At 38.1% G+C, this 23,749-nt stretch overlaps 1 protein-coding gene across 1 annotated transcript in view; it reads right to left on the bottom strand.

Annotated features, from left to right (window-relative positions):
• FIG4 (FIG4 phosphoinositide 5-phosphatase) overlaps positions 1-23,749 on the bottom strand; it is a 99,392-nt gene that overhangs the window by 63,473 nt on the left and 12,170 nt on the right. Inside the window, exons 2-10 of the mRNA XM_081093863.1 lie at positions 21,191-21,289; positions 19,082-19,205; positions 16,170-16,326; positions 14,041-14,091; positions 10,487-10,635; positions 7,176-7,304; positions 5,299-5,399; positions 3,923-4,085; positions 3,432-3,529 (exon numbers count right to left, since the gene is read on the bottom strand). Of these exons, the coding sequence (XP_080949989.1) occupies positions 3,432-3,529; positions 3,923-4,085; positions 5,299-5,399; positions 7,176-7,304; positions 10,487-10,635; positions 14,041-14,091; positions 16,170-16,326; positions 19,082-19,205; positions 21,191-21,289 (1,071 nt within the window). The remainder of the gene's footprint in view (positions 1-3,431; positions 3,530-3,922; positions 4,086-5,298; positions 5,400-7,175; positions 7,305-10,486; positions 10,636-14,040; positions 14,092-16,169; positions 16,327-19,081; positions 19,206-21,190; positions 21,290-23,749) is intronic.

The raw sequence follows: 23,749 nt of genomic DNA, 5'->3' as shown, positions 1-23,749 counted from the left end.
TAGAAAAGAGTTGATTTAAAAGAGTGTTATATCAGTTTAGGATACACATATTTAGCTTATTTTTGCATCTGAGAAAATGAAATTATATATCTGGAATTTTTCTCAAAGCACTTACATCAACTAGGGAAACAAAAACTTTTTAAAATTCTTATGTCAAATCTGACATTTTATGAGATGGAGAGAAAAGATTATTTAATCAACCTTTGATCATCTTTATGCAAAGAATCTGCTTTATGCACTGTCTGCCCACCGTGGTAGTGGATGGGCTAGTCAACCTCCTTAGGGCACAGACCCCTTTAACAACCAAATGAAAACTTCACATATCACTTAGATTTTGCATCACATTTCAAAGGATTCAGAGCCCCTCCTAAGGACCATCCAGGGACCCAGATTAAAATCCTCTGATGTACAGTTATGCTTGATCTCAGGTTGACTTTCTATGGACCCCAGTAGCAGCACTGAAGGTGTATGGATTGCTGCAAAATGTCTGTCAACCAGTGCCTCAAATTTCCACAGTCAAGATTTGGGGGGTTAGGGGTGGGTAGCTCACAACACAGGGTAAGAGAAAAGAAATTAAGGAAAGTATTTCACTTTAGTAACTTCATATAGAGGCAGAATAAAGAGTAAATATCCTTGGTATCATTCTACACACACACATTCTTTGATTCCTTAATCACAAGTTAATACGGATGTCTTCCTAATGAACCGAATAAATATCCTTTTATCCTATGAATAAAATAATGACAAAAACAACAAAATTTTATTTCTATTCCACAAGACAGTTACTTAATCTCCAAACTATTTTTAGTTAATCTCTAGTTACTGTCAGGATTTTTATGACAATGGAAAAATAGACTGGCCTTTCAATATTAAAACAAAAACAAAAACTAAATGTACTTTTGAGAAATCTGGGCAAGAGAACACTTTACAAATCATATGTATCAGATATTATTTCCTGAATCTGTATATTTAATAGAGAATTATTTCAAAGGTCATAGACTGAATCTCCATTTAACTATAGCTTCTAACCAACTATCAGTACTCTATAACATGAAGAATATCTACAATTCAGGTGAATATTATATTCCAATAATACCTTATAATTTAGTGCTTTAGCAATAATTTATTTTTATACTATCAACATTTTATTTTCTATACACTTGCTAGAAAAGTGTTCATGATGTTCTTTTTTACTAGAACTGTCTTACTTTAATTTTTCAATTATGTATATTATAGCTACTGTTCAATACTAGGCTGAGGTTACAGATCATCCAGCTATTGCCTTATATTGTTCTGAGTTGATAGGAGGGAGAGACGTGAAAATGAAACTTCTGAATTAATGTGAACAAAAGTCTAGAAACTGATGCATCTACTATCTGAATGATTTATTTTACAAAGTCAACCCCTGGTAGGATGCAATAATTACATAAACCAAGGAGCAACAAAGGGAGAAACGAAGCTGACTGCTCATTGTCCAAGGCTTCCCCTCCCTACCATCCTCCCCCTTAGCCTGGCCACTTTTAGGCCATGTTCCTCCAAACCCTTGATTTAAAACACACACACACACACACACACACACACACACACACACACACTCACACTCACACACACACTCACACACTCTCAGCCCTCGCCCTGCTATTCTCTGAAATCCCATGAACATAATTCCTCCCTCAGTGTTTCAGATTTCCTCCTTTCCTCCGTACCTGATGCCACAGATCATCCCTTTTCTCTCCTGTGCTTCAGAGGGGATCTCAAATGGATCCTCCCCACCGTCTTTTAAACACATCATCATGATCTCTTTTATAAAAGTGATAAAAACACCAACTGTCTTCATTTTTCACTAGATACTCCCCCGGCAGGAAGTGCTCCCTCGGCAGGGGCCGCGTACTGTACTCACTGCCACCGCTGCTCACCGTCACCCCACGCCTCAGGCTGCTTCCCTCAGTCTCCTCGGTGCTGCTAACACCAATGAGCATCTCTGCCCTTTTCATCTGACTTGACCCGTCAACATTTCCCACTGTTGACCACTTAGTTTCCTCATCATAAAACATCTCTTCTCTTGCTTTTCATGACATAGCACTCATTTGCTTTTCCTCCTACTTTTATGTTTTTCCTCTTATTCCCTAGTAGACTCAGACGGCTCTCACTGGACAGTAAGAGCTGGAGGTCCTCAAGACTGGACCAAAGGCCCTTTCTTCTTCCCACTCGATAGCCTGCATGTGGGCATCCCATCTGTAACCACGCCTCAGAGAGCACCTGCAACAGATGAATCACCAAAGTCACATCTCGGCCAGACCTCTCCTCCGAGCTTCCGACTCGCAAACTGAACACCTATGTGCACCTCCTTTTAGAGGACTCCGATCCACATAAACCTCAGCATGTCCAAACCATACTCACGATCTTGCCCCACAGACTGTGCCCGCGTTCCCTATGTCAGTGGACGGCATCCCCATCCACCCACCCGAGTAAGTAAAAAACCTGAGAAGCAAGCCTGACATCTCTCTCTCCCTCGCCTTAAATCCTGCCCGTCACCAAATCCACCTCCTCCATCCACTTCTCTCATCTCTACCACACCAACTCTAGGAGAAACCAGAGTCACCCCTTTTCTGGATAATTATAATAGCCTCCTATGCGGTCTTCCAGCATTGCCTTCAGCCTTGTACCATCCATTTGATCTCTATGTGGAGGTCAGGACAATCTTTCCAAAAGATAAATCTAATCACAATCCTCTCAACCATGCAGAACCTTCTATGGCTTTCCATCGCTCTCAGGATAAAGACCAGCCTGAACGCACCCTACAAGAACTCTCTCTCCAGTCTCAGTTCACAACCGGCTCTCCTGCCCTCATTCTCTGGGCCCCAGTCACACAGGCCTTTTCTTCCTCAAACACACCATATCCGTTCCTATTTCAGGGGCTCAGTACCTACTGTTCTGAGTTGAATACTATTCTCTGGTTTTTTGGACTAGTTAACGCCTCTTCCTTTGGGCTGCACTGGCTCATCGCTTCCTCAGGGAAGACGTCTCTGCCACTGTAAGCTCTCACAGCACCATCTACCCCGTCTGGGTATCTCTGCATTACTTCATCGTCTTTTCCAACAGACTGTTAGCTCTGTGAAGGCAGGAATGGTTTCTATGGTTGCCCCAGCACACAAAAAAAGTTCAAAAATACTTGTTAAACAATGGACTACATGAACACAGGATTCCTTGGGTTTGATTAAGATGAGTTATATTTACTAACCAACCTCTCAAGCCCACAGAATAGGCCACATGACTTGAAGTCAAAGGACAGCAGCTCAGACAGCTCAGACACAGTAAGCCATCAGAGCATGTTAAGTCTACAAGTCTCTCCTCCGGGGGAAGGTAAAGCCAGCCTGCCAAACCCCTTGGTGTGACTGAATTTCATAATCGCAAAGGTGAGCACATCATACCTTCACTAAATTCAAGATGATGATGGGGGAGCCAAACCTCTGAAGCATCTGGTCAAAGTGAAGGGCAGCCACATGTGCAAATGGATCTGCCTGATCCACTGGGGAGAAAAAGGGAAAAAAGAATGAATATCAGAATGGAAACTATAAAGCAAGAAACAAGTATAGGGTTTTATTTTGTTACTTAATGTTTACAGAAATGCAATTCAACTAATCCACTAGTTCCATTCCCAAATTCCTCTCCAGCTTATCAACACACTCATTCACTTATTGAATTTGAAAGATTTTTACATTTCTGAAGTAATTTACTAGCAGCCGAAATAAAAGAAAAATATAAAGTTATTGTATGAAATAATATAATTATCTTCTAAATTATCTTCTTTCAAGTACTAAAATGTTGTCAAAACAGAAGCATTTATGAGATTTCTCTAATAGTCAATTATCTCTAAATGTGTATAAAGAAGAGTAACTATTAAAAATATTGTTCCACGCACATGTAATAGGTGGCTTAGGCATCATAGTTGAAATGTCCTGAGACCAGTACAAAGGAACTGATCCTCTAACTTGTACATAAGAAGAATAACTTCCTGCAGTAAAAGACATCACAGAAGCATCGCAGAGTATTTGTTCAGTCTCCACTTCATTTGCAACATCCCCCTGTAAAGAAAGGTACATGAACGATATCTTACGTTCTCAGACATTTTTAATAAAAAAAATTTCAAGTACACATTTAAATTATAATTCCTATTCTTAGAATGTTTTGAGAGAGATAAATGTTGATAAGGTTTCATTGTGTATATTAGAAAAGGAAAACCATATAATGCAATAAAGTAAGGCAATTAAAAAAAAAAACAGAGAATAGACTAGGAAAAATGAAATGAAATAGCCAGTAAGACTAATAGTAGAGAACATCTTGAGTGATACAAAAGGCAGAAAGGGAGAGAAAAGAAAAACAATTACAGGGAGTTATATAGGTTAGGAAGACCAGTGGAATATAAAAATCCAATTCTGAGAACCAAGGAGGAATGAAAGGACAAGAGTGAGAGTCACACAGCGTGTGAAGGACAGAAGAAATAAAAAAAGGGTCCTGCGGTGGCTTTATCTATAAAAGTTATATAAGGATATGACAAAGAATAATTTCGAAGGCATTAAAGACATGTCTGTTGGGTTACCCTATGAATATTCCAAAGTAAATATTATAGCTACCAAATTCTGATTTTTTTAACTATTTTCATTGTTAATATAATTTTTAAAACAATGTTGCTGTTTTAAATCAGTATCAAAATCCAATGTCTCACTCACTCTGTCTACTCAATCATACATCTGTCCAAGACAAGTTTTCTATTGAAAATAGAGAAGGAGCACTCAGTGGGGATTCCATGACTGATGGCAGGACAGATGAATTTCTGTTGTGTGAACAGAATAAGGAGTCTGCCTGGAGCCAAGCTAGAGCAGAGAGAAGGGGGTGAACAGCTCCCATCCCTCCTCTCCTTATTCTTCTCAACCAGGATGCACTTCCAACAAGTGCTCCCTCCACTTACTCGTTGGGTGCAGGTGCTTTGCTATTTTAGCCTCTACACTAAATATGTACTACAGCTTTCATATAGGACAGAAGTGGTTCACCTCCAAAGCATTAGACATTTCATAACTCCCTGAGGTATTGCATAACTCGCTCTAAGACAGCTGATTCCTCAGCACATGTGCATATGTCACATTTCTCACAAATTGTCGATACCCTGGAAAACTATTCTCTTGATAATGTCCCACACTAAGACATCCCACTTTCTAAAATTCTGCTTTGCTTCATCTGTCAGGAAAGTTGATTTAAAAGGCTAAAATGCCAGCAGCGCTGTTATTTTTTCCATCTTACCTCACAGTTTGCACCTCTCTTGAGAAAACGGGTCCCCGCAAACTTACTGGATCTTCTAGCTATTAGAGTGACATACACTGGTCGCCCATAGATCAATAGCTCTTAGAAATCAAGTTAAAGCTCTTCAGCATTCATGACAGTCACGCCAAACCAAGAGAATCATTATACCTTAAATACACATTTAAATACATCTTGTCGAGTACCCAAAAGCTACACCCAAGAACAAACTGCATTGGGTCCAACTGTCCTTCTGAATTGTGCAGGTATATAAGGCAAAAACAGACTCCCCTAAGGAGTGGTTTCTAAGAATTTCAGAGGAAATGGTAACCAGGTGTAGGGATACTGCTCAAGGGAAGGCCTGGTCTGTCCTTGTACCAACTAAAGGGTCTAAACAGGTACGACTCCTTCCTTAGTCTTCAGAGGCCATACACCTCTGAGAGAGCACACGTCACCTACCAGCTGGTTAAACTATGAAGCAATATATCACCCTCAGGAATGGAGTATGAAAGTGACTCAAATTTGTCACCTAACTGCAAAAACTGAATGTGAACTGTTCAACCAACGTACAGCTTATTGCTGTGTCACCTCGTTAAACTTTCTAAGCCTCAGCTTCATCTTCTGTGCAATGGTATAAGTACTAATAAAGTAACTAATTTTATTAAGTTGGGAGGACTAGGCCAGGTAATGTATATAAAAGTAATGTGTGGCCTGTAGTAAATGCTTAAAAGTACTAATTACTTTTATCATCATATAGACTTCTAGAATTCATTAAATGCTTGATAACTAGGAGACTAGATTCATCATTTAAACTAATGAGCTTTAAAATTATAATCTATTATGCTAGTTGCTACTTGAAAACAGCAAATTTTTAGTCTTTAAAATACGTCTTTAAAAATCTAAGACACAAGGAAGAATGTCAACTGGACAACACGCTAGGTGCACAAACGCCCTACGTGATTTCAAAAGGGTGTGGGGAAAACCTAAACACCACTTCTAGAAAGTGTACACACTGCCTTTCGAAACCTCACAATAGCGCTTAGTTGAAAGGTTTCAACATAGCTAGGAAATTAAATAAAAGGGGGGAAAGTATAAAATTGAACTCATCAGCTTAACCCAAGGCTACTTCTATTTAATCTATCATACCCCTTTCCAGTCAGGCTTTCATTACCTTACGCCTGAACCACTGCAATTTTTCCTAACTCATGTCCCTTATTCTAGTCTCATTTCACTTAACAGCTTGAAAATGGCTATCAACTCAAGCTTCCTAAGTACTCCTTTGTACACCTTCTTGGAAAAAAACTTTCAAAAGTCCTAGCACCAAACCCGAAGTCCTTAGTTCGACCACCAAAGCAATCTGGTGACGGACTATTTGAGTCCCTCCTACCAAGCCCTTCCCACTACATTGTACTTCCCGGGTTTTAAACACAAGCCACAAGAACACACCCATGAACTTTTCCACCTCTGCACTCACGGTGCTTCCCCAACCCACGCTCTCACTCCCTGCTCACTGCTAAGGCCTGACTTTGTTTAGGGCCCAGGCCAAGTTCAGCTTCTCCTGTGAGCCTGCCCCGTCCTCCCCACCGGTAAGTGATTCTGCTCCCTTTCTCAAATAAGAATGGTACTTCTCTCCACGTAACTTACAATGCACGTAGCATTTTCTTCCTTATTTTTTATCTGTCTGTGTACATAATAGGTCTGTTCAAGGGATCTGAATGCCTCTTTGTACTTTTACTACATGGCATTGTGGGTAAGTTTGCCAGTTGGGCACACAGCATGATAATTATAATCTTATAATTTGTAGATAGCTGTCTACAAGTTGGCACAGCATGAGGTTAATATTGCATGTCTTAAATTTTTTTTTAAAAAAAAAAGGATACTTGACTGCCCACAGAACCCATGAATAATATACAATAGCCAGTCACGATGCACAGTAGTCTTAATTATATCCAGAAGTTCACCATTCCACACATACTTCATATAAGGCTCACCACAGATCCCAAATACACCTGAAAAATAAAAGTTGGTGTCAGAAAGATGAGGAAATTGGTTGACATTCAGCTCATTTTTAAGACCTTAAACTTCTGTTTTTAACTTCAAAATAAAATGGCTGATTAATAGCGTTGTCGTTTTCAGTGGATATCATTCATATCATTGTCTGGAACGCTGTGCTCATACTGCCCAAATATACAGATTTTCTGATTTGTGAGAGTTTTTAACCTAAGAGAAAAGACAATGATAGGGAAATTAAGGACACGAACAAATGTATGAACAAGACTGAGAGGTAGCTCAGAGCAGGGTTTGGGAGCACCGCCCTGGGGTCAGAGTGCCTGGGTCCCAGTCCTGGCTCAGCCTCTCATCAGCAGGTGACGGGTGTGACTTGCTATCTCAGTGCCCAATTCCTCACTTGGACCTATATCATGTGGTTGTTGTAAAGATGAACTAAGTTGATAATGCACATAACGGCCTGCGAACACGCCTGGTGCCTTAGTGATACTTTCATAGTGATAGTCATTATACGAGGTTTTTTCTATATAATGTTTAGTTTCATCAAACACGATTTCAGCATATCTAGATGCATTTATTGAACATCAAAAGTTCTATGAAATGCAAAATAAGAAATAAATATATTTATAAGATAATCGTTCAAAAGATTGCAGCAGTTCTAGATAGCAGGGAATCAATACTATTTTTCTTCTCAAAACAGGATACACCAAGAGTGTTTATACACTATGACAAATACACTTGTTTTGATTCACAAAAATGAACTCTTCTCTGACCTTTTAAGGCATTACACAGAGCATGTATAATGCAGACATGGATCGGAGTTCTGCCTTTGCCACTTACCAGCTCTGTGACCTTTGGCAAGTTACTTAACATCTCTAAAACTCAATTTGCCAAACTGTAAAATTATAATACTAGGTACTGTTCAGATTAAATAAAATAATATATGCTAAGTGACTAACACGCTGCTTGAAACAGCAGAGACTTTTAAAAAAATGTATTATTTTCTTTTTCTACCTACCCCCTATCTTCTACCCTTGCTCTCTGTTTCCTGTCAGTTTCCCCCTGTGGTGGGAAGTAATGATCCCCCATGTATTTGTCCTAATCACCAGAACCTGTGAATATGTTACATTACACAGCAAAGAGGAATTAAAGTTGCAGATGGAATTAGGTTGCTAGTTGGATGACCCCGAGATGGGGAGATTATTTTGAATTACCCAGGAAGGTCCACTGTAATCAGGGTCCTTATAAATGAAAGAGGAAAACAGGAGTGTTATAGCGATGTAACATGAAAAAAACCTTGGCTGACCATTGATGGCTTTGAGGACAGAACAAGGCCATGAGCCAGGAAATGCAGGCAGCTTCTGGAAGATGGAAAGGACAAGAAAACAAACTTTTCCCTATATTTTCAAGAAAAGAATGCAGCTCTGCCCACACCCAAATTTTAGTCCACTAAGAACTACTTTGGACTTCTGACTTCCATAAGATAATAAATCTGTATAGTTTTAAACCATTAAGTTTTTGGTAATTTGTTACAGCAGCTATAGAAATCTAATACACACTGTTACTCATAACTATGGAGTACAATTGCTCTAGAGCAGTGGTTCTCAACCTTCCTAATGCCGCGACCCTTTAATACAGTTCCTCATGTTGTGGTGACCCCCAATTTCATTGTTACAAATTGAACATAATTAAAGCGTAGTGATTAATCAAAAAACAATATATAATTATATATGTGTTTTCCGATGGTCTTAGGCGACCCCTGTGAAAGGGTCGTTTGACTCCAAAGGGCTCGCGACCCACAGGTTGAGAACCACTGCTCTAGAGAGTAAAAAATGAAGTGGCTTCAGAGGCTTAATTCAGATCCTAGGCAGATAGTCAATTTTTATTTAGGATGACATGTAGTGCAAATGTACTACTACTACTTTTAGATTTTCTATTACTAAGGGTGATATGTACAAGAAATAATATAAGCAAATATTCAGGCACACATTATTTTACCCTCCACCTGTCTCTAATAGTGTAGGTTACAACTCACATATCTGAATCAGGGCAAATTTATGTGATCTGGATGTTCTGGAGTAGGGAGGGTGCACTGGGTTTGATCTTTGCTCAAGTGATAGTCAATCCAATAAACTAACCACAATTAAGGGCAATGACAGAAATGACATTCAGTGTTAGTAACAGGCTAAGTCTTCTTAGAGTGGACCAGAACCTTTGGCAAAATGTGAATAGAGCACAGCCTCTTCTTGAGGGTCCTGCAAGGACAAACCTTCTGGAACTTTACATTACATTCTACCTCCTGCACCCACATCTTCATCACTCTCACTTGCGCTGCATAGAACCGGGCATCCAAGACACTACTGACTTACTACGTATCCCATAATAAATCCAATTCAGCTAAACTGCCTTAGCTTCAGGACTGCAATGATTCCCTCACAACATTCACTTTAGCAATGCCTCTGGCTTTAGAGTTCTGGACCAACCCAAAAATCTAGGGGTAAAGCTACGGATCTCCAGGGTCACCCTAGACCGGTCACACAATGGTCCTGCAGTGGTCCTGACGGAAGCAAGGCCAATGAGAAACCAGTGGGTCAAGCTGGGACCACAGTAAGAATAGCCTCTGACCTGCTGCACGGGCTCCTCTGGACACTGGTCATGTGATGTTAATCTCAGGCCTCGGTTTCCTACTTAGTCTTTATTTCTTTAACCGTGCATTTTACCAACTAAGCAGTTTTTATGAGGATTAGGGACTTTGTATATAAATGTCTAGGACACAATAGACAACCCATGGTGATTTTTCCCCCCTAAAACTCAGCCCATATTTAACTGGTCACTATGGGGGGTGTGGGGGAAATTGGTAGTGAGTTTTCTCCAATATTTAAAAACAAAATTCCTTATTTTAACTTCATCGAAGTACTGACCTGAATGCATTCCATAAAAAAGTACATAAAAATTTGCTACAAAATGTCAGCATACAATTTTCTGGCTGGCTCACAAAATCACCTGGTGATTAATGATCTCTATGAAAATGAATTGGTCAAGTTCATATATCCGAAACAACCTCATGTAAGGACAAAGAGCAACGAGGGACGGAGATATAGGAGGGAAATGTGAGTGAATTTAATGAGATGCCATTTCATGGAGGCTACATTAACATACATTAGATGTGCTGAAAACCACCTACCACTTCCACCCTGTGTAATTAATCCTTCATCTTCAAAGATGTCAAAACTCTCCGAGCGAGTCTGGGTCGTTTCTGACTTCAACATCTCCAGGGGCATTCGCAAGACAGTGAGATTATATTGAAGCGAGTGGGACAAATCATAGCTGTAACTGAGAACAGAACCGAAACTTAGTAAGAATTATAAAAGCAAAAGATATTTCACAGCCTTGGCTCCCATATGGAATTAAAAACTGTGAACTAAATTACTTAGCAACTGTGACTATACCTAAAAGCAATGCTGTCCAAATAAGCACTGTAAAACATAGTGAACCATAAATATAATTGGAAACTTAAAAATCATTGCATGTTTGAGGCATGTGCATGTCTAGAATCGTACAATACAACACGAGTAACCTACACTCGCTGATCTGCAATGTGCATTTTTTGCTTCACACTGAAATCAATCTAACTACCTGGCCTTATGCGAAGGTGTCACACTCCCATGTAGATCTGAATGTAGCTCTACAGATGTTACAATATCCACTACCACAGTGCATGGTCTGTATTCTAGTTTAACTGTGAACAAAAATAATTCTATTCATTATTAATGATGGTATCCTAACTAACTTTTTGATTAAACAGGAATAAGAATGTAGCATAAGCCATTATAATGAAATATGTTTTAGAAAGTAACAGCCACCCAAGAAATTATAATAGCCTGAACAGTCTGTGTAAATAAAATTTGACTTTTAAGCCAAAAGAAACCCATTAATATTTATTTGACATAAGTAATAATTTTATGAGTATCTCTAATTATATGTATTTTAGCAAAGAATTTCAAAAGGTATCAAGACTTCTTTACGTTTATACAAATTTGTAAAATATCTGTCATATTTTAAGATGGTTACAATTCTATCTGGAGACATTATTTCAATTACCACTTTATCTTTAATTTTTCATGTAATTTGTTGAAATTGATTTTGTTTCATCTGTGAAATTCATATTTACCATAATTGTTTGATGATACCACAATTCTAATTTTACTAGCATGTAATCTCACATGGATAAAAACTGTTGGTTTTTCAATCTCAGAAAAAAAAAAAATACTTAGGAGTACATTTAACCAAGGAAGTGAAAATTCTGTCTGCTAAAAATTATGACATTGATGAGAGCAATTAAAGAAGACTTAAGTAAAAGGAAAGATATCTTGTGCTCATGGAACAGAAGAATTAAAACTGTTTAAATGCCCCTATTACTCAAAGACATCTATGGATGCAGTGCAATCCCTATCAAAATTCCAATGACATTTTTCACAGAAATATTAAACTAAAAAGCTCTGCACAGAAGAAACAGTCAGCAGAATAAAAATGCAACCATGGAAGAGGGGGAAAAAAATCTGCAAACCATCTATTTGATAAAGGATCAATATCCAAAATAGGGAACTCATACAACTCAATAGCAAAAAATAAACAATCCAATTAAAAGTGGGCAAAGGATCTGAATAGACTTGAATAGACAAGAATACACATGATCTACAAAAGCCAGAAAACATGCTCAACATCACATCAGAGAAGTGCAAATTATAACCACCATGAGCTATCACCTCGCACCTGTTAGAACGTCAAAAAGACAAGAAACAAGTGTCGGTGAGGATGTTAAGGGAACCCTTTGCACTGTTGGTGGGAATGTAAATTGGTATAGCCACTATGGGACACAGTATGGAGATTCCCAAAAAAAATTAAAAGTAGAACTACCATCTGATCCAGCAAGCTCATATCTGGGTACATAGACAAAGAAAATGAAATCACTATCTCAAAGAGACATCTGCACCTCCATACTTATTGCAGGATTATTTGCAATAGCCAAGATGTGAAACAACCTGAGAGTCCATTAACGAATGAATATATAAAGATGTGAACAAACACACACACACAGGCACACGTGCATGCATGCATAATGAAATATTACTCAGCTATAAAAAGAAAATCTTGCCTTTTGTAGCAACATGAATGGATCTTGACGGCATTATGCTAAGTGAAGTAAGTCAGACAGAGAAAGACAAATACTGTATGTTCTTACTTATATGCAGAATATAAAAGAACTGAGCTATAGATAGTAGAGTTGTAGTTGACAGGGGTGGGGGTTGAGGGAATAGGAATGGGAGATGTTGGTCAAAGGGTAAAAACTTCCAACTGTAAGACAAATTAATTCTGGGGATTAAATGCACCGCACAGTAACTATAATTAATGATGCTGAATTATATACTTGAAATTTGTTAAGAGTAATCTTAAATATTACCACACACACAAAATCAAAATTATGTGAGGGGTAACATGTATTAACTAACCTTACTGTGGTAGCCATTTTGCAGTATATACATGTATGTAATCATCACATTGTATACTTCAAACTTACATATGTTTACGTCAATATCTCAGTGAAGCTGGAGGGTGGAAGAAGGTTTTTTGCTTCACACTGAAGCAATAGCTACTTGAAGCAATCAATTCTTCCTATTTAAAACAATTGCTTTATGCTAGCTAAATCTTAAGAATGTAGTATAGTGTTTTTATTTATTTTTTATTTATTTATTTTTAATCCTCGCCCAAGGATATTTGTTCATTAATTTTTAGAAAGAGTGGAAGAGAGAGGGAAAGACAGAGAAATATCGCTGTGAGAGAAACACATTGTTTGGTTGCCTCCTGCATTAGCCCTGACCAGGGCCCAGGCCGGGGAGGAGCCTGCAACCGAGGAACATGCCCTTGACTGGACTCGAACCCGGGACCCTTCGGTCCACAGGCTGACGCCCTTAGTATAGTGCTTTTTAAAGCTTACTTATGAGACACACAAACTTTACCCTACCTATTTTTACTACTGGAATGACTCGATCACAAGTCAAAATGGGAATGCAAAGTTGAAAAACATGAAGAGAAGACCACCAAACTTCAGAATTAACTCAAGATGCTATAAACATAAAATTAAGGACTAAAGACTGAAAACAGATGATTGAGACAAATACACTGGAAATATACACCCAATAGACATTTGTGGAAGTGAAAATTATTTCTTTAGGAGCCCTTCACGACACAGTACTACTGTTAAAATAATTAACTTCCTTCACGGTTTTACATCAATGAAGACATAATCCACTCTTACATAGGAGATATGTTTTAGTTATTTCATGGGTAAATGGTTCATTACAATTTTAAAATAATGCGAAGTACCCCATTCAGTATATGACACCAATAGCTACAGCACTCTAGGTCCTCTGTCAGTCCCTGTGACTCACGTCTGTACTGCTGCCTGCTATTTTGTGTTCTGCTTTTTAGTTTTGACAGTATTCTGATAGGTTTTCCCACTTAGCACAACTCTGTATCTATTAGGCCACTGGTCACATCAGTGGAAGTATAATACTCTATCATAATGCTCTACTATAATTTAGTATTGTTTTACTGTTGGCCACTTTAAAAAAAATACAAAAAGTACTAATGTGCCCTCTGATTCTGTTTTTACCTCCTAGAAAATAATGTAAACATTTAAGTGGCTGAAAGGAGAAAAACTAGGCGGCTCAAGCTTACCTAAAGTAAAAATTGCTGGATAGATCCACATTTTGAAATATTCGTAGGTACCTTAAAAAAAGCATATTACTATTATTTTTTCATAGCTTAACATATACTCAAAAGTACATTTATGTTTGTAAAATATACTCATTAAAACTGAGGAATTCAATCCATAACTGGATTAAGGATTTCATCTGAAGCAATTTCTATGTGTGTGTGTGTTAATCCATACCCAAGGATATTTTTCTATTGATTTTTAGAGAGAGGTGGAAGGGAGGGAGGGAGGGAGGGCTGGAGGGAGAGAAGAGAGAGAGAAGAGAGAGAGAGAGAGAGAGAGAGAGAGAGAGAGAGAGAAAGAAACATCTATGTGAGAGAGAAAAACATCAACTGGCTGCCTCCTGCATGCACCCTGACTGGGGATCAAGCCTACAACCAAGGTACGTGCCTTTGACCAGAATCAAACCCGGGATGCTTCAGTCCTCAGGCCGATGCTCTATCCACTGGGCCAAATGGCTGGGGTTGAAGCAATTTCAAAGTTTGTTGGCCATCCCTTCAGAGAACCTTAACCTTACATTTGATCATTCCCTCAGCACTGATTATGCCACCGAAGGAAAATCATGTACTTGCATGGGGCACTTTAACTTGTTTTTACAATGTGCTTTGCAAATGCTATAAGGTTGGAGACAGGAGCGTAACTAAAATAAATAACCGAAATGTTTGTGAATCACCATAATTTTAAATTGGAAAGTGTTTTAAATTGAAAAAAAACATATGTAGAAAAAATATCCACATATCTACCACTCACAATAAATGTTAAAATTTTTCCATATTCTTTTTAAAGATTTTTGATTATAAATTTTTCTAAAACATTTTTAGCAAGTGGCAGACATGATGACACCTCACTCCTAAATATTTTGGGACATACAGGGTGTCCCAAAAAATGTATACACATTTTGAATGATTATAAAATCAGTGTTTATTAACATACAGTTCAATTTTCAAAATTTAGAAGAATCTACAGAAATGAGTTTTGTTTTGTTTTGTCAATGCCTGTTTCCAAACTGATGACCATTCTGGTCCAGGCACTATTGATAATATGAAGCAATGGAATCGCAAACATCAAGAATAATTTCATTCGGTATTCGTGTGCCCTTAATTCATCAACTGTTGCCAGTTTTGTACTGTAAACTTTATATTTTATGTATCCCCATAAAAAAATGTCTAGTTGGCACTTTAGGATAAATTTTCATTGTTCAAAGCTTAGTCTGGCTTCACCCATTATTTCAAATCACTTAAACCTGAAAAGGAGTGAATATTAAGTGAGTTATCAGCTGTTAAAGTGTATTTACATTTTTGGGGACACCCTGTATCTATTCTGATCAAAACCATCTTGTAAATAATCACAGTATCGTTATTGCAACCAAATTTTAATACTGATTCAATTTTACCTTGTCTAACAATCCATATACAAACTATTCCAATAAATATCTTAATAGTTCTGTGTGTATGATTACATGCACATGCATGCATGCACATGTTTTAATCCAGAATTCAACAGAAATTCAAGTACATTTGGTTGTCATGTCTGCTCTAAATTCTAGAACAGTCCTCTGGCTTTTTCTGTCTTTGTTGACATTGACATTTTTGAAGAGCCCCAACCAGTTGTCTTACCAAATGTCCCACAATATGGATTTGTCTGATTTTTCCTCATGCTTAGATTCAAGTGAAATATTTTAAGAAAACTACACAGGTAATCTGAGTCCTTCCCATTTTTTCACATTAAGAGGCAAATAATGTCAGCTTTGCCTCATTATTGGTAATGCTACGTTTGATCATTTGGTTAAGTATGTTTGCCATTTTGTTCCTCTTTGTAAATAATAAAGAGATTCATATAGTATATGTTGAGACTGAATGAATATTCTGTTTATCAATAATAACTTCCTACCTAATGCTTTCAGCAGCCATTGTTGATCCTCACCTGAATCAACTGTTATAATGGAGGTTTTTAAGAGCTCTTGAACAAAAGTTGTAGAATTATAAGCCAACTTTTTACATTTTTAACATAACATTTGTAATCTGTTGACTATATCTTGCTTTCTATTTGATCTACAACATTTTAAAAAATAGTAATTACCACAAGTACATACCTAGCTTCATCTGGATGAGTAATTCGTACAGAATCATTGGGTATGTAGATCATATTCGTATCTTCAATCTTATATATTGCATGACCTCCAATATCTGCCATCTTCCTCCTTTTAGTTATTAACACAATATAATAGCCTTCTAAAAACCTGACAAAACCTACAAACAAAATAAATGTTTCCTAAACTTAGTAATGCTTTTATATACACATTTAAAAGGCAAAATAATTTTGACATATTTCCAACTTTATTTCACTCTTTGATTTGTAACCATACAAATTTTTAGTCATCTTAGAATTATTCTCTAGGAATATCTATATTAACATTTATTGCACTTAAAATCTTACTCTAGCCGAAGCCGGTTTGGCTCAGTGGATAGGGCGTCAGCCTGCGGACTGAGAGGTCCCGGGTTCGATTCCGGTCAGGGGCGTGTACCTGGGTTGCGGACACATCCCCGGTGGGGGATGTGCAGGAGGCGGCTGATCGATGTTTCTCTCTCATCGATGTTTCTAACTCTCTCTATCTCTCTCCCTTCCTCTCTGTGAAAAATCAATAAAAATATATTTAAAAAAAAAAATCTTACTCTAGACAATTTTATTACAATCATTTACTCTTTTATACTTAGTTTCATTTCAAATAGGACTGAGGTGCTATTAGCAAATATATATATATATATATATATATATATATATATATATATGATTAAGAGGAGTTGTTGTTCAATGGGTATGGAGTTTCAGTTTTGCAGGATGAAAAGTTCTAGAAATCTGTTGCACAATAAGGTACAATTAGGTAACACCACTGTACTGTACTCTTAAAAATGGCTAATACTATAAATATTATACTCCCCCTGTCCCATAATAATAGTAGAAGTTGATGAATGTAATTTGTCCCATAATAATAGTAGCAAAAGAAAATAAATATAGAACGCAACATTTATTATCAAAAAACTAGATTAAATTAAACAATAAATTAAAAATAGTACTCCTAATTTTTATTTTGAGTGTCCAGATAGTTTCTGGATTTTTCAATAATTTCATTATTGCATTTTAAACTTGTAGGTAAGATCCCTTGGCTGCGAAGCTTTGCTTTCCCTATATGCGTGAGCTTAAAATTATTGGAGCCATCATTCTTCATTGCTTCCAGCATAACGTGTTGAAGTGACAGAAACGTATTATCCAGAATTTCGGGAGAAATATCATCAAAGGCTAACATGGCGCCTCTTCTGCTGAGAGGAATATGTCTGAGTTTTTCAAGTTTTTCTGCATAATCTTTGCATTTACGTCCACAGTTTTGTGACTTAGATGGGGTAGGGGGGGCGGACCCAGAAAAGTGGAGGCATTGAGCAAACAAAACAATATACCCAGTAATTGCATAGCCTTCATGCAATCTTCCACAAATACCACTTCTGATAGGTAAACTTTTTATGAATGTTGGAGCATTATAAAGTTATATTTTACGTCAAATTAATGGAATGCATGTTCTATATTGGTGGGGAAGACTATATGTACTAATGCTTAGTAGGACTAAATTCTCAGCAATACACTAGTTACAATATAGTCTTGGTCAAAAAAATTTTGCCCCCCACCCCCGATATTTTGCTTTGGAGAATTAATACTATCTCTCTAGGTGGTGGCCAGGGCTCCAAGCAATCTGGCCTCATCCAACAACTAGCCAATGTTCCAGGACCCGCGGGCATCTTCATGTCTATGCCTCTGCTGTTACCCCTACTAGAGTTCTCTCCCTCTCTTCCCTACATCCACCCGAATCTTATTCCTCCTTTAGCATCCAGCCCGAGTCTCATCTTTTCCAGGAAATCTTTCCTGGCCATTCCAGATCAAGTAACCTACCCCCCATGTGATAGTCCCCAACACCATTTAACTTCTACTACATAGCGTGGCTCTTAATTACATTCTTGGAATTGTTTCATGTGCATTAGTTTTTGTCCCTCATCCTAGTCCAATTACCCTAAGACCCCCACCCCCAGGGACAACTCCACAGTACAGCAGAAACAGATCTATTAACTCACTGCAATGAGGAACAATGCACACCAGAGGACCTGTGGGCACTCATAAAGCCCCACAAGCCAGAGCGCAGACTCCCTAAAGGCCAAACCCATATCTATTCATGAATAAATAAAGGAGTTATTACAGGGTGTAAGGGAAGAGGTCAGGTAACATTTAAATGAAGAGGCCCCAACCAAAGCAGGACTGTATGTAAAGAGATCAACTTCAAGTCTGGACTGTGAAGCCAACTTGGGGTACCATTTCCTTGAAAAAACAGCACAGCTGTGGACTACTGTCCCCAGAAACCCTTATCCGAAGCTCTGCATCTGAGCTGCACATCAAGGCTGCTTCTCCGTGTCAAAGGGACTTACGCCATCCAGGCGAGAAGGGAATGCTTTGTCTCACTGGCTAATTTCAACAGCAACGTTTCGGATAGTCCGTGATTCCAGAGGACAAAGTTTCTCAGTGAATAAGAAAGCAGTAGTCATTCAAAGACGGGGTTATGACACCTGAGGCTGCAGCAGGCCCTGGGGAGAAATTCCTGTCCATTTTAAAGCTGGTTTTACCTGTATCTGTTTTTTCCTGCTGATAAATGACAGGGCAGCTGATCACAGTCCAAGCTCATTTTCCCTTTTTCATTCCTCAACTAGCCAGACAAGCAGACCCCTTAAAGGCCCAAACCATTTCTATATTATTTGTTCGTATCCTACATAAAACTGAGTACAGTGCTGAGCACATAGCATATGCTATATAAAGGCTGTTTTGTATCTGCTTGGTGGATAATAAAGATTTAAACAACCAATGCCACCGATGATGGGTTATAATTATAAAGCTACGTAGGCTTGCAAACTATAAGTAATCTATGTAGATTAAAAAAAAAGAGGTAGAAGAGGGAGGTGCATTTCTTACCTACAACACCAAAAGCTGAAACAGCCCGGAAGAACCCGGAGGACCCTTTCTGGCCCATCTTTGTTCTGTTTCCTAGATCCAAGCGGCCAAGAAGCTCCCTCACTTCTTGTGGCGTATATACATGCTGAAAATAAGCAAACTTAATCTGTAAGGTTGTGCTTGCTTTTTCGATTATTTATTCTTTACCCCTGAAAATTAAAAGTTGCCCATATGAATCATTAGCTATTTCACAGAGAAGAATATAATAACTGCAGGACTAAGCTACAATTTTAAAAAGCAAACAAATTCTTCAATATTAGCAATTAAGAGTAGTTACTGGATCATGTTGCTATACTAAAAACTAGTAAAACCCTAACTTCTGAACCAGAGATTTAAAGGATCCACAGACAAATTTCAAGAAGTCTGTAAACCCCTTAAAATTATATGTCAAGTTTTGGTTATATGTGTAGATGTGCATTTTTTACAAGAGGGCCCATAGCTTTTCTTAGATTTTCGAAAAGATCCCGATCAACCACTCCCACCCCCAAATAAAGCCAAGAATTATTACATTATATTACTAAAAACTACCATATTTGGGGGTGGGAGAGACCACAACACCAGGAGTGCAGGAAATCACAAAATCAAATGTATCTAAAATTATTATACACAGAAAATAGTTTTGCAAGAGCCTAGTGAAAATGGGTTCCAAACTGCAGCTACTAATATATTTGAAAAAACAGGAAATTACATGGATTCAGAAGTATTCACAGACAGGAAATTTAATACAAAAGTAAGTTAGGCTCTCTCATTTGAAAGAGTTAAAATTCACTGTTCAACAGCATCATATTGCATTTCTCTTTGGACTAACAGCCTCATGTTTTTGTGCCACCTGAATTGAGTCTCATATTCCTGACTCTGGATAATGTAACATCTGCAAAGAACATTTCTCTAGTGCACAACGAGTCATCAGAAGAGGCCCTACAGGTGATTTTTAGCAGCATCATAAAGACTGCAGTATAGAAGTCCTCTCTGACTGCAAGTACCTTCATATTAAAGCACTAGAGGCCTGGTGCACGAAATTTGTGCACAGGGGGTGGAGGGTGGGGAGTGGATCCCTCAGCCCGGCCTGCACCCTCTCTCAATCCAGAACCACTGGCTCCTAACCGTCTCTGCCTGCCTGCCTGATCGCCCCTAACCACTCGCCTGCCTGCCTCAGCCCCCTCCACCACCTCTTCCTCCAGAAAGTCGTCCAGAAGGATGTCAAGAATGACATCAGTGAGGTCATTCAGCTGTCTGGTCTAATTAGCATATTATGCTTTTATTATTATAGATTATTATAGATAGTAAGAAATAATCTGGTAGATGGATTATTAAGAGTTATTTGAATTATTAAAATGTCATCCCTTTAAGAAAAATATACTTTGATCTTATCCAAAGAGTTTGCTTTGTAAAACAAATCAAAATGAGAAGTAAAGGTCTTGCCCCAGGTTGTGTGGCTCAGTGGTTGAGCCTTGACTTATGAACCGGGAGGTTACAGTTTGGTTCCCAGTCAGGGCACATGCCCAGGTTGCAGGCTTGATCCCCAGCGTGGGGCATATGTAGGGGACAGCTGATCAATGATTCTCTCTCATCATTGATGTTTCTATCTCTCTCTCCCTCTCCCTTCTGCTCTGAAATCAATAAAAAAATATTTTTTTAATGAGAAACAAACTTGCCATACTATTTGACATCAGTAATTTCTAGAAACCACATTAGAGATTCAAATTCTAGCCAAGCATGAAAAATAATTGTAATTTTTAGATACATAATAAAAAAATTGCCGAAACCGGTTTGGCTCAGTGGATAGAGCGTCGGCCTGCGGACTGAAGGGTCCTGGGTTCGATTCCGGTCAAGGGCATGTGCCTGGGTTGCGGGCACTTCCCCATTGGGGGATGTGCAGGAGGCAGTTGGTCGATGTTTCTCTCTCATCGATGTTTCTGACTCTCTATCCCTCTCCCTTCCTCTCTGTAAAAAATCAATAAAATATATTTTAAAAAAAAATTATATATCACTAGAAGGTGTAAGGATATTTGATGCCCTTTAAACAGGTACCAACGTTTCTGTTTGGATTCAGGTTTGTAAGATACTTACCCTATCATCAATTATGACCAAATCCTTTGGTTCTGTTCTATCAATTTTCAAAACACGGTATTTTGTTTCTGCATGGTTGCTCCCAACTAGAAAGTATCTCTATAAATAAAAAGGAATGACATTAGTTTTTTAAGGCATTCTGCTTTACACACATTGAATAACCGCATCAGTTTTTGAAATTAAATACATTAAAAAAGTGAGGTTACTTTTTAAAAGAAATATTTCTATTAAGTATAACTGGCAGATTAAAGAAAGGCTGATTCAAAAGGTCAATTTTAGAAATGAAATATTCTTAGTGGTGCAAGCATCAGTCTGATATCTGAAAGGTGCCCAGTAACCAGGTCAGATGAATTTAATTATATTATATAGAGATTAACCTAACTGATGGGAGGCTGATGATTGAACTCTGCCAGGAAGGAGCAGCTCTGGTGAGAATTAGAAAGCTCCGCATATAATTAGGAATGCTGACACAATTATCACTATTAAAATATTGATATTTTATCATGTAAGTCTTTACAAATTTTCTGCAGATGGCTAAAAATTACTTTAGTATAGCAACTCTAGAAATCCACCACGAAGTTCTATAAAAGATTAAAATGAGTGTACATTTCCTAAATGGCTTTTTATAGATAAGCTACAAGAAATAATTAATATTCTTTCTCTTCTGAAACACTCCCTTGGAGCATTATACCTGAGCACATTAGTCTTCTTATATGAATACTGAGAACAAAATGAATAATAAAACTGTGGAAAATAATAATCTTATGTTTAAATGAGAATTCATTCAAGAAAACGTAAACAAGATAATTTTACAGTTGCATTTCAGAAAGTAAATAAAACTCCAATAGCAAAGATAAATTATTTAGAGATATTTTGCTTCAAAAATGTCCTTTAAAATATGGTACATTTTCAACATTGCAAAAACGGAGAAAACACTGCCACAATCAACTGGCATCTTACCATCTCATCGGTCAGCGGAGATTATAGACACACAAAGCAATTAAATAAAATTCTCCAGATAAATGACCAAACTAAAGTTTGTGGACCACAGCAACTCAGAACAAGAAAGGTTAATGTTGGTTACTATAGATGTGGAGAGTGTCAGTGGCGTCAGGACCTGAGCTGAACCTTAAAGGATCAATAAGATTTTTTAAAGTATGATTTTACTATATATCAGAATATGAGCACTTGGTTTCATTGTTTCAACACTAAATCTGTAGAAATAGATGTTTTTTCTTACTAAGTATATATCTGTTTATAAAGGTCTGATCTAGACTTCCAAGTCATAAAGAACAGAACCATGTTAAAAGATACTGGGTTCACCCATCTCAAGAGGAAGGATAGCCAAAGAACTGAATCAACTCCTTATCCCCTAGGAGAGGCAGAGTCTGAAGGCAATGCCAGTTATAATGAGGTGGGGAAAAGCAATTATAATAAAAATTAGTAAACTACCTTGAGGCATCTTGGACTAGCAGGTGACCAGGACTTGACACTGGGGAGCAGGAGAAGGGGAGGGAGGAGGTCAAAGACTCTCAGCTGGCCTCAGCTAATTCCTTCCCTGACGGCCTGCCCACCAATGAATCAACGTAATAAAACTAACTTCAGAAGAATGGTTTGTAAACTATACATGTTTGTTAGCAGAAAAAGGAGCCACCTTCCTGAGGACTTCAGGGAAACAGTTCCTGGAAGAGGAAATAGCAAGTGCAAAGACATAAGAGGCGGAAAGCTTGTGTGTTTGTTAGAAGAACAACAGTAAGTGACAAAATGCTCATAAAACACCTGACAGTCAACGGTGTTCAATACAAAGGAAGCACTAGAAGAGAGTTCGTTCCCTCCTCTCCTTTGTGTGTAAGACATCAGCAAGTTTATGTCACTGTATTTGGAGAAAAGAACCAAAATAAACAAACGCACAAAGAAGCAAACCCAAAACCCAGGAAGGAGAGTACCCCAGAGGAAGAAGAGCATATGCAGAACCAGAATGCGACCAGAAAAAGGAAGAATGTACAAATCTATTAGTAATCAGTCTTTCTCCTCAGGAGAGAAGAACATGCAAATCAACAACCATGCGTAGTGCGTTATAACAGAGGTATGGACTGGGCAACACAGGAGGGGCACTTAATTCATTTGGGGAAGGTCAGAGCAAGCTATGCAGAGAGGCTGATGCTGTCCTAATATTGATACGCACGACTTAATATATTGAGCCCAAATAGGACCAATGATACCCACCATCTCCACCTACAACAATCCTCTCATCACCTACCCCACCCAGGCACTTTTATGTATATCTCAATGTAATGCTTACTCCTGAAGGCATTGTCTGAATTTGCTTGGGGCCTGTCTGCTTCCTATGCAGCTCAGGAGACGGGCTAACACCATAAGCTCTGTGATTTTTAATTCTAGCCCCGTCGCACAATCTGATTCCACGGGTTAGGTGAAAGAACAACCGCCTGCCACAGGCTGATCATTCAATTTGCTGGGTAACTTTCTACAACATTTACACTAACCCATCTTTTTTTGTGTAGGCACACAGAAAGACGGCCCTTTTTAGTCAGCCACTCA

This window comes from Myotis nattereri (assembly GCF_964212035.1).
Source record: "Myotis nattereri genome assembly, chromosome: 6".
In the NCBI taxonomy this organism is placed as follows: Eukaryota; Metazoa; Chordata; class Mammalia; order Chiroptera; family Vespertilionidae; genus Myotis; species Myotis nattereri.
Note: the sequence above shows the minus strand (reverse complement) of the source record. Positions and strands in the feature narration are given on the sequence as shown.